Raw genomic sequence first — 15150 nt, 5'->3', positions numbered from 1 at the left:
CATCTCTCTTCTCCACCTATTCCTCAGGATATTGGCATATCTTTCAATCTTTGCCTCCACATGACATCAAAATCGAGACAGACATTTGGAAATATACATATTTTGATGTGGATTCTTCGGCTACATGAACTTCGTGGATACAAAGATCGCAAATAAATCCTGACAGTAAGCGAAAGGGCAGCCACAAGAAATAGTAATTTGTACTAAACCTCACGGAAACAGTACTTCGGCTAACGTTTCTTATTTTCCTTGCGTTTTCAGCGATGAACAAAAATACGTAACAAATAGAATCTACAGTATCGATTACTTGCTCTCTCGCTGCCACCCCGTCGTCCTTCAATCGAACAGCTTAAGACCCCAGCGGAAATCTAAATCTTCGCAGTGCTTCACGTGCGGCACCACCGTCCCTTTGTCGATGTTCCTCCCTGCCTTGCAGTCGTACGCCGACGCGAAATGGAAGCAGGGCTCCATCGACAGCGCCCGGCGGCAGGGTGGGTTCTGGTTGTCCGGCCTCAGCACCATCCACGGCCTCAGTCCGCCTAGACCTTGCGCCACGTAGCCGAACGTGGAGAACGCAGTGGTCACCAGCACGTCGCTGAAGCTCAGCAGATACATCTCCGCGAGAGCCTTCGTGTTGTGATTCTGGTTCTCCGTGCGCTGCAGCTCCTCGTGGCTTGGCTGGTACACGCCGATCGCATCTCCGGTGGTCGACGAATGCTCGTAGTACATGTTCCTGAGCTTCTCGAAGTACCCCGTCTGCAGACTGGTCACGAGCACAGCTTTCGGCTTCACTCCGCTTGTCGTCAGGTTCGCAGGAACTTCCACCTTGATGTCCGGCAGTATCTTCTCTTTCAGCGTGCAATTGACTACTTGATCCAGCATGAGCTCCAACTTAACCGGCGCGTTCGGGAAGTTCCTGACTTGGATGCCCACCCTTTCCTTCGCATTGGCTAGATAAGCTTCGTAGTACCTTGTGACGTAGCCCCAGACCGAGTTAGTAGGATGGACAAGGTATCTGCCCAAATGGTGGAAGACGGTCTCTTTCTCCGGGAAGAGCTTCTGTAGTTCGTCGTTGTACTGCGACATGAGGAACAAAGAGGGCGCGAAGTACTGGTTTGATCGCAGGAACAGCCATGGGAAGCTCTGAAACAGCGGCTGAGCATCTTCACAGTAGAACATCTTATCGGAGTCATCGGCATCGTGCATCAGGTGGAGATAGAGATAAGCCGGCAGCGAAGCAAGCGTGGTGTTCATGCCATTGCTGAGCACCTTGTTCTTCAGCAGGTTTCCGTAACTCTGAGGAGATGCGCGATAAAAGTCGTGGGTCTCCAACTTCTTGATGGGGAAATCCCAAGGTAAAGCCCACGAAGTCCCAGGAAATGGCTCGCAGAACATGTCATGGAGGTCATCAGGAACACTGAGCAACAACACCCTGTTGTTGAGGATCGCGTAGAGGAACGTGGAGATCAGGCTCATCAATCTGTTGCCTAATCCACCGGATTGCAGCCACACCACGTAGTTGCACTCCAAAGGCCCTGTGCTGCGATTGGATCTGAGCTGCTCGATGCTCTTGTTATAGAGATCGGTGAGCGGGCCACATCTTTTGTGGAGGGCTTCGTAGCTTCGCAGCTTCTGCAAGAGGAACGGCGATGGCGTGTGGTTCGATGACTTCCAGAACTGTGCGGACTGGTAGCGGCTCAGGCAAGAGGGTTCATCGAATGCAGGGCTCAGTAGACCTCCAAGGAGCTTGTCCTTGGCTGGCTCAATCGGAGATGCCGATGAGCAGTTCTGGGGACCTGAGATTTGAGAACACGGACGGCAATGTTTTAGCGTACACATAACCTGAATGAGATGTAGTAATGGGATGTTGCAGAGAGACATGAAGTGGTTATGAAAGAAATGTAGACTACAACACCATTCTTACCAAAAACACATTAGATATGTGCAGAAGACATTGATGCCCAACTCTCATTCCAACACAGGCTAATCTACAACAAGAAATCTGACAGCAAATGAAGTAATAGATTGTCATTTCTGTCTGGCAGGATTGTTGGCTCTTGAAACCTTATGTTCTCCTTCAGAATCTCTTGAAATCCATTTGATTTGTTATGTTCTTCTTCTTCTTCTTCTTTCTTTTTTCATTCTGCATCATTTGTTCCCTTTTAAATTTGATTTACTTCCTCTTTCAGAATCTTACTAGATAAAACCAATTTAGAGACATCATACATATTAATTGTGAAATCTGATAATTATTTCCTAACTAAGACAGACTGCATTCTAATTAAATCAGCATCATAATTAACATACATTGAGTCAAACATCAGTCCTAGTTGATAGATTGTGGACTAGATTCGGACATATATCATTCGACTCTCTTGTACTCTTTTAGTCCATCTTTTTAATCTCTCTTCATATATGAATATTTTCTAACAAATCCGAATTACCACCAGAATAAGAAAAAAAATGATATCGACTAGATTGCACCATTCATCGAAGCTTCTTCTATTGTTATGCTGGTCATATGCAGGTAGTAGTTTAGGGAAAAGCCGATAACCCATTGCTACCAACTCTATTCTCATTTGCTCTATACCTTCTAGCCCAGCCCGCCGTAGAGACCACAGGAGATTCATGAATAACACATTCATTTAGGAGATGGTGTTGATGAAATGTGAGAAAATGGACATTAATTTGTTCTCCGAGTAAGAAATAGTCAAGGGGAATCATATGAACAGAAAAGATCAGAGACAAGAATAAAAAGCAAGTGAATGAAAAAATAAAAATAAAATTGCTACCTTTAATAATTATTATTATATATTTGTAACAATTGATACCAATTATTATCCCTTCCCTTTTAAGTGTTCTTATATTCGAAGTTACTTTGCCTACTTGACACCACACCACATTCGGGTGCCGATGTTATGGGCCACTTTCGAGCAACCTCCTATGAACATTACATCCGGATGTTCAAATCATTAAACATTATAATAGGTAAATTGTGGGCTCCCTAATTGGTCAGCTGTGCTAAAGTTTTCTACGGGATATTTGATTTAAGTTCAAACATGAGCCATCAATGTAGTTGTGCCACAAGACTTTCAGATTTGCTACAAATCTATACACAAATATTCTTAGATTAAGGTCAGGCACAATAACCCTGTATTCAACCAGAAGGTTGGAATTTATTTCTGATTAGATGTAGCTTCGATTTTTATCTATCTAGCTTTTGAGCAAAGATGCAGCAGAGACATTATAAATCATATGTTTCATTTTTAAGTAGAGATCGTATGAGGAAGCTAGTGAACAAGAGGTCTGAGATCTTAGAGGACAGGAGGAATGCTGAAAGAGATCCTCTTATTTAGTGAAACTTATAGATGATGATGAAGAAGCAGATGAAATTTATAACAGAGGTTTCCCCCAATCAATCAATGGTCAAAATCTAAAAGATCCTACTTTTGGTGCGATTGGATGCCAACAAAGAACAGAGGTCGACTAAGTAGCAGAAAGTGATCTAAGCCTCCGGGTTTCGATCGAAAGCAAGAAGGATATGAATGAAGTGGAAGAAAATTCACCTTCTTCTGGGGCGGAGTAACTACGAGTGAGTAGATCAAGCGGCAGATTCCGAGTAGCTCCAGAGAGGAAGATGAGCAGCAGGACGATCGTTAGGGCAGCCACCACCAGAAGTGGCCGTCCCGCCGCAGCGCCGAGGAGTTTATCCCTCATAGCTCAGCACTCCTCCTCGTCCTCCTCCGGTGGCTCGGCGCTACCCTGCAGCTGCTGCTTTGCCGCTTCCTTCAGATCCGCTTCATCTCCGACACCGCTCGCTTCGTCAACAACGGGAAAGAAATTTATGGGCAGGAGGTGGGAGGCCGCCACCGAACCTCCCAAGAACAGGTCATTTGGGAATCAAAGTAAGGTGGCTTTGATCAAATGCAAGTTCAAAGCGATTACGTGCCGATGTGAACCATCTTCATTACTGCATGTTGATAGTCCAATGATTGTGATGTTGATTGGATTTGCGCAGTGCAGCTCAAGCTTGATTCCATTTGCAAAGCTGGCTGATTTCCAAGCAATCGGAGTAGAAAAATTGTGGGATTTGACCGCGTTGTTAATGAATGAACAATGTTGACCAATTCATTATTGGGAGACGGGTGAAACCATCAACCATTCGGCATGTAAATTCCATGCGTGACAAGTCCAAGAGACTTCAAGTGTGACGATGAGATATGGCAACCCGATCAAAGGTATTATTATACTAAGAGAGAGATTTCAATTTGAAACTGACGCCACAACTGACTGAGTTCAACAAAAATAATTGTCATGTCTCAAAGGCTCTATGAATCTTTTTATGTACGAAATAATATTTTAATTAATGAAATTTTTTTCTCCGCACCTTAAATGGCCAAACCTCATCGCCTCCTCATCGAGCATGACTGATTTCACGAGAAGAAAAGTCTTGGCAGTGGTAAGAGGCGGCAAAGTGGAAACAGGCAGGAATCGGTCGGCCGACACGGATTGAAGGGTGGCAAGGGGGGACTCGTTCTTGACCAAAACTAGCACATAGATTGGTAAACGCTTTCCAGACTTGATGTGGTGGGATCGAGAGAGGTTTCGGTTTTGATAGGGAATCTCCCATCATTTATCATCTAACACGTGATTGTTATGTATCAGCCAAATCGTCTGTCCATCTGCGGACGAAAATTCACAATAGACAAAAAAACAAATCTCATTATCAATCATTATTCAAGAAAGACAATTATAAAAAAAATGTCATCGTCTAAAATATTAAAAAAATCTTAAATCCAATATAAAAGATTTTTTTTAAACTATTTAAATTCATCTCAAATTCTTAACTCGATCTTCATATACCTCGAGAGCACGATACTTTTCTTTCGGGATACAATAACATAGTATGAATCACATTAGAATGATCAAAACATCGATAGTCAACACAAATAACATAGTCTAATGCAAAATATAGTCTTATATTGACCAAGTAAACACAGTTACGATCTAAACCAAGATATAAAGCAATGAATGGATCATCTTCCGGTTGAACTCCTCTTCTCCTCAGCTGTCGAGGGGAAAAAGAAAAAGAGCTGTCCGGTCTCAGTGTAGCGAGATGGGATCATGCTATGAAGAGAAAAAAACAAAAAGGGGGGGGAGAAAGAAGAAAAGCATGTCACTGCATGTGATCACATGGTCAAGTGGAGTGCTATTGAATTATATAAGCACAATATGCTAACATGCTTTGTTATCTTTTACATAGATTTAGTTGAAAGAATCTCCACCATTGTGACAAAGTGACACATTTATTAAATAACATAAGAATATGGTTCTAGATGATGTTCATCAAGTTTTTTTTATCACCCATCAAGAAAACACCACACAAAATTTAATTAGTTGATGCACTGACCTGACCAGTGAATTTGCTTGTATATATACAGACACAAGTAAAAAAATTCAGGAGTAAGCATAATGTTAGAAACTTGAATTTGAATTATATAGCAAGAATGATGGGAGGCATAAAGACACCAAGGTAGCACCTTCCTTCTTTTCCTGTGCAATTGTCAATCCATTTAACAGCACGGAACATTGGAACAGATGTACTAAATTTACATCACCCTGTAGCTCCGGATGGCTACCTACCAAACATCGTACTGTATTTTAAGTAGCCTAAAGCATCTCGATTTGTTTAAATGATGCAGCGAGTGAGAATGAGAGAGTGATTTGAAACCAGGGAAGGCAGAAATCAGTATTAGCTGACAACAAGGTGGCGCTTGAGTTGGTTTGCCAGTAGAAAGAAGGTCCAGAAAGTATGCTTAGTAAGTGACAGCTCTCCAGATGCATACTGCCACCAATTTTCCATACTCCAGCTTGCAAGAAGACCTGAAATGAAGAGGAGAAATCAATTGCAGTGAGCCACCCATCGTTTTCTTCTTGAAACTGCTGGCTGGCAACTCTTAGGAGAGGTTGAAATCACATTTGTCGAGATAAGTCATCGAGAACAAGAAAGCAGCGAAGATACTGCCAAAATGGTCCCTCACCGTGAAGAGTAGTATCCTATAAAAGTATTATGTTAGTCTTCAATGATAGAGAAATGATTCATAGGCAACGCCAGTTATTCCATTTCAATCAAAATTGATAAAAAAAACAGAGTACAGAGGTTGCCTAGTTGAAGTGTCTCACTAACCAAGACATAAATCAACAGAATGGAAACGTCAATGTCTTGAGAATTTGTGGGATAGATCACATCCCCCAACACTTTGACATGCATGGCATCTAGGAACAGCTGAAAGCCATGTGAACAATTGCAAAGCAAGCAGGGAAAGATGAATGGCACAGATACACACATCTAGTAATGACCACTTTTCACATGGTATGCAACTACAGATTTTACAGACATTTGAACCCTTTCTCCACATGCCAATGCAAATCTTCATCTTTGGAAAATGCCTCAACTTTGTTTCTTATCACAAGTAAAAGCATTGTAGCAGTTTGCAAAAGTAGCAATGATTAGAGCATGCTGTTACCATATCATGAATAATGGTCCAATTGGCTCTTGATCAGATCACTTTGTCTGGATATCCAGCAATTCCCAGTTTCAGTATATCATTGTTGTATATGGCAAAATCATGTACATGGCAAAATAAGGATCAAAGGAATATTCAGATCTTAATTACATTTTCAGCATATCAAGTATAAAAGCTGTGGTGGAGAAATTAGCTTCTAAAGACAGCTTGGTCTATGAAAACCCAACATTTGTCTATCACAAGCTTCTCACAATAGAAGGAATGCCCTTTGTCCAAATTGAATGCAGAAAGTTGAGATAAGATTGAAGCCAAATTGTTGCATAATAAGATAGTTTCTGGTCATAATCATAGAAGAAAAGACTGCATCTGCACAAATTACGGAACCAAAGAAACTAAAAAAGAATGTGATTTATTCATTCCTGTAAAGAAACAGTATAATATACCCTAAATGTCTCCTGGAATCAAGTATCGTTGCCAAACCATGTTCTACACCTCCAGAATAAACTCAGACCATTTAAGTTCGAAATTGAAATTTTACAGCGAGTAAAAATCAGTCAGATCATAGATTAGAGGTGATGTCTGACCTGATATGTAAAGAACTGGAGTTGGATACATACAACTCACATCAGGGTACTCTGAGCCATGTGTCACTATTGTGTGATGCGCATCATGCTGACACCTCATTAATGTGTTCAGTGCAACTTTTACCAGGCGGAATGAAGATCAAATTATCTCATCCAGAATTCTTGTCATTCATCTGCAATCAGATTGAAACAAAATTGGATCCTGCAAAAGTTTAAAGAAGTGGTTCAAAAAATAACTAGTGAAGATTGCTTACCTCCAATTTTTCAGAACATCTTCCAGACTTTCCACCTGCATGGATAAAGCATTAACAAAATTGTCATGTGAGTTCAAAAAACTAAAACATTAACAAAAGGATCATACCATAATGTCGTGAGAAAATTCTGATCCTCTTGATGCCTTGGAAACCTTGAGAAGCTCTCTTTCTATATCTTCCTGCATTAAGAAAAAAGTTGATCAAGTTCCTCTACTTCATACAGATTCCCACCCGATATAATTTACTGCAGTCGAAATATCCAACCTTCTGGAAGTATATGGGGGGCAATACTGCTTGTTCTTTTCCTTAACCAGAAAGTCTGACTGCACACCAAAAACATATGATGTCACTTCTGGGATACAAACATGAACTACAGGAATAAGTCATAAACATAAGCTGACTTGCGACCCATAATTACATAGAAAGAAGTCCTAGCACTGAGCAGATCAATGATTACAATTTTGTCCGGACCTGTTCGTGCCTGTTGGTATATTTACTGGTCCAAGCATGAACCAGTATTCAGACCGTCCTCATTTCGAGCATTACATTCGATCCACTAAAAAAATTGTTTAAAGTTAAAGAACTCGTGATTGGGGCTCGTGACTTCTCCTTCTCCAGGCACGAAACATTGCAGTCTGTCACCGGCTGCCTCCTCACTGCCCATCGTGTGCCACCAACATGGTTTTGAGTATGTTTCCTTCTCTTCTCCTCCTACCTCTTCCTCCACTACTTCCTCTTCTTCCTACCTCTTCCTCCTTCCACTGCCTCCTCTTCTTCCTTCCTCTTCCTCCTTCCCCTTCCTCTTTCTTCCTCCACCGCCTCCTCTTTTCTCTTCCTGATCCTCCTCCTTCTTCCTCCTTTTACTCCATGCCCTCCTCTTCTTCCTTCTTCTCTTTCTTCTTCCTCTTCTCCTGTTCAGTACATACCCATGTACCAAGTGTCGGTACACTGGTACTGCCAATACATACCGGTCCAGCCTAGGACCAGTACAGGGTCCAAGATGAGATTGCATTCCATGGAGCAGACTGTACAAATAACAAGGTTTGAGCACTTTGAAAAGTTCTAAGCATATTACTGAACATTTCAATAATTTGCACTTTTATACAGAATCTAAAATTGTTAACACAGCAGCTTCAAGCACTATTAGAAATTAAGCAAAATGGAGCTCAGCTGAACTTTTTAATATCATGAATAAGCACCATATAATCTAGTTATTGTTTAGCTTCAGACATAAGGCCTGTATCCAACGAAACTCTTTAAGACTTGTTATTACCATGCAGAGAAATGTCATACATTGTAAATAACATTTCTTTTCTTTTTTCCTTTTTTCTGTGCAATTTGATGCATCAGACCCCACGAAGGGGGAGAGATACTACCACAGAGGGAGAGGATTAGTGCACCAATGCGCCAAAGCGAGGATTCAAATCCTCGATATGAGGAAAGAAACCGGGGGTGCACAACCACCAGGCTGCCTGGTTCAAATGACATTTCTAACCAACACTCTTTACAAACTACAAATGATCAACTAAACAAATTCTTCATTTGCTATTTCTATCAATCATGATAACTAATATCTAGAAATTATTTCATGGTTTAATTTCTACTATGTACATAGTCTGGATTCAATATTCAATCTCCAAAATTTCATCTATTTTAAGAGCCATCAACAATCAAATATGCTGAAAAAAAAAATGCATACCTGAAAAACAGGAACTCCATCAAAGCTTCTTGAGACATTTGCAGATTTTAACTGACATCCAAACAACTTATCAGCAAGCTGTTCAAAGACGAAGGGAAAAAGGAACAAATATCTTTGCCAGGAAAAATATATAGCAAGAACCACTAGAAGAAAACAGTAGGCAGATAACTTGGAATTCAAATATCACATAGGAAACAAGGATTTGCAGCATGCTGGACTGAAGATTCAAGGCTAATATGAGGTAAGGCACAACACTCCAAGGAGAACAAAGAAATGGTGAAAAGGGATTAAAATTGTGTGCTAAGGAAACGGAGCAAGAACCTAAAGAGGCAAACCTTCAAGTTAAAGAAGCATAACATAAAAACATAAACAAATTATTCTAATATTTGACTATTAGACATATGTCCTAAGATGGCTTTCCTGGCTCTAGTGGTACTATAAACTCCGTGAACATAATAAAAGGACTTATAACGAGACAAGGACACCTGTTGTAGCTTAGAACAAGATGACCCTAACTATTTATATATTAGTGATTTAAAAAATACTATGTGCCAAAAGACGCTAAAGTCCTAAGATGCCTGAGGCGCTAGGCGCTTGCCTAGATACTCACTCAAGCAAAGCGAGACGCTCTGAAATATTAAAATATAAATAATATATAATATAATTGATAAATATGATTATATAAATAAAAATACAACATTAAACTATTGTTAATAGTAATTAGAGTGAGAGAAAAAAACTGCTAAGACGGGGAAAAATGTCACCAACAATGGAACTTTCGAACGATAGTGACGGCGATGGAGGAAGCCGCAAACGACAGCAACGACAGCGGCGGAAGCTACGGACGACAATAGCGACGAAAGCTGTGGACGGCAACAATGGCAGAATCTACGGACGGCGACATCGTGGGCAAAGGAAGCTTTATAGGTGTTCGTCGATGGCGGAGTAAGTTTTGTTCCTCTCCCTCGATGGTGGAAGGAGCTGCAAAAGGAAGCAGCAATAGCAAAAGGAAGCTGCAGATGAAGACTAAAACGTCATCCATGTTCGTCGACGATAGAGGAAGCCTCGGTCCGCTACGTCTGTGGCGGAGGCAACGGTAGAAAGCGTCGACGGCAGAGGCAGAAGCTGCGCTAGGGTTGATGGCTCGGGGTCACGCGGGAGTGCGAGGGGTTGGCTTTTGCGGGTAAGAAAGTGGCTTTTGCGATGGAGGCAACTAGCCATTGTTGAACCGAACCAGACTTAAAAGTCTGGTTCGGTTGCTTCATTTGAATCAGGCGCTCGCCCGAGGTCCCGGTGCTTGGGTTCAGGCGAGCGCCCAGGTGGCACATCACTGAAGCGTGTCACCTGGTCCACCCTTGAGGCGCTCGGGCCTCGTCTCGCCTCACCTGAGCGCCTAGGTGAGCGCTCGGGCGCCTATTTAAACCACTATAATATATATTAAGCCAAAAGATACAAATCTTGGTTCTTAATTATATTCTACCACATCATCAAGTGTTGAAAGTAAGCCAGTTGGTGATTTGATATTATGTTTGTGCTTAACATTTTGCATGTATTGTTTATCTCATTTTAAAAGTCATGTGTTCACTCAGCTCTATAAGAGTAATAGAGCATGAAGTGAGATCCTACATTCACCATAATGGGTTAATTATAGTATTGAAAAAAATATACTAAATGAGAATATTACAATATAATTTCTATTATTTTATAAAGTTCAAGAAATGGTGCTTCACTAACTCTAGAATATTTTCCAACGCTTGCTTCCATGCTAGCTTTTAGTTTAGAAAAGTGAAAAAAAAAATTACTATAAAAGAAGAAAACTATAAACATTTTATAGTAGGATGAGTATATAAAAAAGACAAATATAAAAAAAAGAATAAATATGTCAAGAAAATAACGATAGAGAATGAACCATGCTCAATAAGCTAAGCAATAAAACAGGCACATGTAACAAAAAGGCATTTATTGCCATTGCAATAGGCAGTAAAAATACAATATATACCTTGACCAAATGTACATGTTACATTAGACCATTTAAAACAAAATTTAGGTATCAAGATTGTAAATCTCACACAAAGTCTAATGTAACCATTAAAAGCTGAAATTAGCATAATTGGGTAACTTGAAGATATTTTAACATAAGATTAAGTAAAAACTGAGGCAAAAAACATACTGCTAGAGCATTTTTAATCTGAAGAGGGTCAGGTAAAAAGCGAAATCCAATTCCTTCAACCTTTAGCATATAAACCTACCAGATGTAATGATAATAAGTATGTGATATAGTGCAGATGAAAAGGTTAGCAGAAAAATATACAGTTAAAAGAACCAGAAAAGTAACTTATGTCCAACTGAAAACCTTCCAAAACTTATTACAAACAATTGCAGTTTAAAAGAAAAGATACAGTAAAATCTGTTAAAAAGAAATGGTGAAAAGGGATTAAAATTTTGCGCTAAGGAAACGGAACAAGAACCTAAAGAGGCAAACCTTCAAGTTAAAGAAGCATAACATAAAAACATAAACAAATTATTCTAATATTTGACTATTAGACATATGTCCTAAGATGGCTTTCCTGACTCTAGTGGTACTATAAACTCCGTGGACATAATAAAAGGACTTATAACGAGACAAGGACACCTGTTGTAGCTTAGAACAAGATGACCCTAACTATTTATATATTAGTGATTTAAAAAGCACTATGTGCTAAAAGACGCTAAAGTCCTAAGATGTCTGAGGCACTAGGCGCTTGCCTAGATACTCACTCAAGCAAAGCGAGACGCTCTGAAATATTAAAATATAAATAATATATAATATAATTGATAAATATAATTATAGAAATAAAAATACAATATTAAACTATTATTAATAGTAATTAGAGTGAGAGAAAAGAACTGCTAAGAGGGGGAAAAATGTCACCAACAATGGAACTTTAGGACGATAGTGATGGCGATGGAGGAAGTTGCAAACGACAGCAACGGCAGCGGCGAAATCTACGGACAACAATAGCGACGAAAGCTCTGGACGGCAACAATGGCGGAATCTACGAACGGCGACATCGTGGGCAGAGGAAGCTTCATAGGTGTTCGTCGATGGCAGAGGAAGTTTTGTTCCTCTCCCTCGATGGTGGAAGGAGCTGCAAAAGGAAGCAGCAACAGCAAAAGGAAGTTGCAGATGAAGACTAGAACGTCATACATGTTCATCGACGACAGAGGAAGCCTCGATCCGCTACGTCTATGGCGGAGGCAACGGTAGAAAGCGTCGACGGTAGAAGCAGAAGCTGCGCTAAGGTTGATGGCTCGGGGTCATGCGGGAGTGCGAGGGGTTGACTTTTGCAGGTAAGAAAGTGGCTAGTTGGTTCAATTGAACCAACTAGCCACTGTTGAACCGAACCAGACTTAAAAGTTTGGTTCGGTTGCTTCATTTGAATCAGGCACTCGCCCGAGGTCCCGGTGCTTGGGTTCAAGCGAGCGCCCAGGTGGCGCATCACTGAAGCGTGTCACCTGGTCCACCCTTAAGGTGCTCGGGCCTCGTCTCGCCTCACCTGAGCGTTCGGGCACCTATTTAAACCACTATAATATATATTAAGCCAAAAGATACAAATCTCGGTTCTTAATTATATTCTACCACGTCATCAAGTGTTGAAAGTAAGCCAGTTGGTGATTTGATATTATGTTTGTGCTTAACATTTTGCATGTATTGTTTATCTCATTGTAAAAGTCATGTGTTCACACAGCTCTATAAGAGTAATAGAGCATGAAGTGAGATCCTACATTCACCAAGCTAATGGGTTAATTATAGTATTGAAAAAAATATACTAAATGAGAATATTATAATATAATTTATATTATTTTATAAAGTTAAAGAAATGGTGCTTCACTAACTCTAGAATATTTTCCAACGCTTGCTTCCATGCTAGCTTTTAGTTTAGAAAAGTGAAAAAAAAAAACTATAAAAGAAGAAAACTATAAACATTTTATAGTAGGATGAGTATATAAAAAAGACAAATATAAAAAAAAGAATAAATATGTCAAGAAAATAACGATAGAGAATGAACCATGCTCAATAAGCTAAGCAATAAAACAGGCACATGTAACAAAAAGGCATTTATTTCCATTGCAATAGGCAGTAAAAATACAATATATACCTTGACCAAATGTACATGTTACATTAGACCATTTAAAACAAAATTTAGGTATCAAGATTGTAAATCTCACAAAAAGTCTAATGTAACCATTAAAGGCTGAAATTAGCATAATTGGGTAACTTGAAGATATTTTAACATAAGATTAGGTAAAACTGAGGCAAAAAACATACTGCTAGAGCATTTTTTATCTGAAGAGGGTCAGGTAAAAAGCGAAATCCAATTCCTTCAACCTTTAGCATATAAACCTACCAGATGTAATGATAATAAGTATGTGATAAAGTGCAGGTGAAAAGGTTAGCAGAAAAATATACAGTTAAAAGAACCAGAAAAGTAACTTATGTCCAACTGAAAACCTTCCAAAACTTATTACAAACAATTGCAGTTTAAAAGAACAGATACAGTAAAATCTGTTAAAAATAACTATGGGAAGGTTCCCTTTGTTTGTTTCAACAAAATTAATGCTCTTGCATTAGCAAAAAAATGAAACAAGTAGCTATTAAATTTCAGAAAATTTGATAAAGGAGTGGATACATAAAATTTACAAAGATTATCTGAATGGTTGAACAATCTTATGAAAACATATTTTTTAAGCATTGATAAACCATAAGCCCCTATCATGTAAACATGAGCAGATGTGAAGGAAACACCCTGTACCAATTCATGAACCTACTTTAAGCTTCTAGGTTCATTACTTATCATGATAATCCTTTACATTTTATCCATCTACAATCCATTGATGTGTTTGAAGTTTGAACCAAAAAAAAAATACAAGATATAAATAATCATTCAAGTTCAAGTAACTACAATCAATTTTCCTAAAATAGTTAAAGGAAAAGGAACAAGTAACTACATCGGAAATTTAAACCATTATAACTAAACTCAGAAGTCTAGTGTTTGCACCCTAAGAACAATCATGTTTCCAGAAAAGACAGTGTACTTTCTTTGTCACATTTTATCGATCAACAAAATGCCATTCTACTTCAAGGACCAAAAATACATTTAGAACAACTAAATCACATAGCAGGGCAAACAAGATTGATCTTGGTAATATGAATCAACAAACAAGGACTAAGAAATAACCTGATCGAGGGTCAAGGCCACGACTCTTGCTCCCTTACCCAAAATGGGCTGTCGAAGCTGAACCTGGAAAACCAGGGGAAATAAAAGGAATTTCCAAACTTTAAGAGAGCTTCCACGTCTACAGAACATCAAGAACCTCAAAATCAAGAATAGGAGCAAAGAAGAGACGGAATCTAAAAGGAGAAGATACCGAGAATGAAGAGAGGATGAAGAAGTTGGACATCCTCTTGCCGAGAGCAAAGGATCCCGAGTGACCGGAGGCTATCGTTAGGGTCGGAAATCAGGACGAACTCGTTGTTCGAATGCTCACGGTGTACATCGCCGTCCCGGCGAGCGTCTTTGCCACGAAGTCCGGACAGAGCGCGAGGGCGAACGCGCGCTTCCCCTGAGCGAGCGCGGTAGGCGCCCCCACCAAGGCCGACGCGAAGGCGGGCCGCGGGGCGGCGGCGGCAGCAAAGGGGTTAAGGGGCGGTGAGCACGGCTCCATTGGGGCGGGAGACGGGGGTAGAGTAGTAGAAGCGATCGGCATCCCCCTCCCTCTCGTTCACTGTGTATTCTCGCTTCTTATATTTTAAGAGATATTTTGAAGGGGAATTAATATTAATTAACGTCTCAAATATGTCTGTTTTAGCACCGAGAATTGCTACAACAGTATATGTAGATAAATAAATATATATATATATATATATATATGCAATTTCCTGTGATTTGCAGGAATAAATGTATTATATTTAAATATAAGGAGTAAATATAAAATTCAAACGGTTTGGTTATTTGGTTAATTACTTAAATAAGAGAATTTGTTCTTTTATTGGCTAATAAAGAGTAGTAATCACGAAATAACAGTCTCATCTAACAAAATCTTTT

The 15150-nt window shown here is 39.7% G+C and overlaps 1 protein-coding gene and 1 pseudogene across 1 annotated transcript; both read right to left on the bottom strand.

The window, feature by feature from the left end:
* Positions 1-166: 166 nt before the first annotated feature.
* On the bottom strand, positions 167-3975 carry LOC135593867 (galactoside 2-alpha-L-fucosyltransferase-like). Its single transcript, XM_065084180.1, has 2 exons — positions 3567-3975; positions 167-1796 (listed from the first exon to the last, which is right to left on the bottom strand). Exons 1-2 carry the CDS (start codon positions 3715-3717, stop codon positions 337-339), a joined length of 1611 nt encoding a protein of 536 aa, XP_064940252.1. The 5' UTR covers positions 3718-3975; the 3' UTR covers positions 167-336.
* Positions 3976-5466: 1491 nt separating this feature from the next.
* LOC135593866 (protein TIC 22, chloroplastic-like) lies at positions 5467-14852 on the bottom strand (annotated as a pseudogene).
* Between the last annotated feature and the right edge of the window lie 298 nt (positions 14853-15150).

This window comes from Musa acuminata, chromosome BXJ1-9 (genome assembly GCF_036884655.1).
Source record: "Musa acuminata AAA Group cultivar baxijiao chromosome BXJ1-9, Cavendish_Baxijiao_AAA, whole genome shotgun sequence".
NCBI classification, from domain to species: Eukaryota; Viridiplantae; Streptophyta; class Magnoliopsida; order Zingiberales; family Musaceae; genus Musa; species Musa acuminata.
The sequence above is the reverse complement of the archived record's forward strand: the minus strand, read 5'-3'. Positions and strand labels throughout refer to the sequence as shown.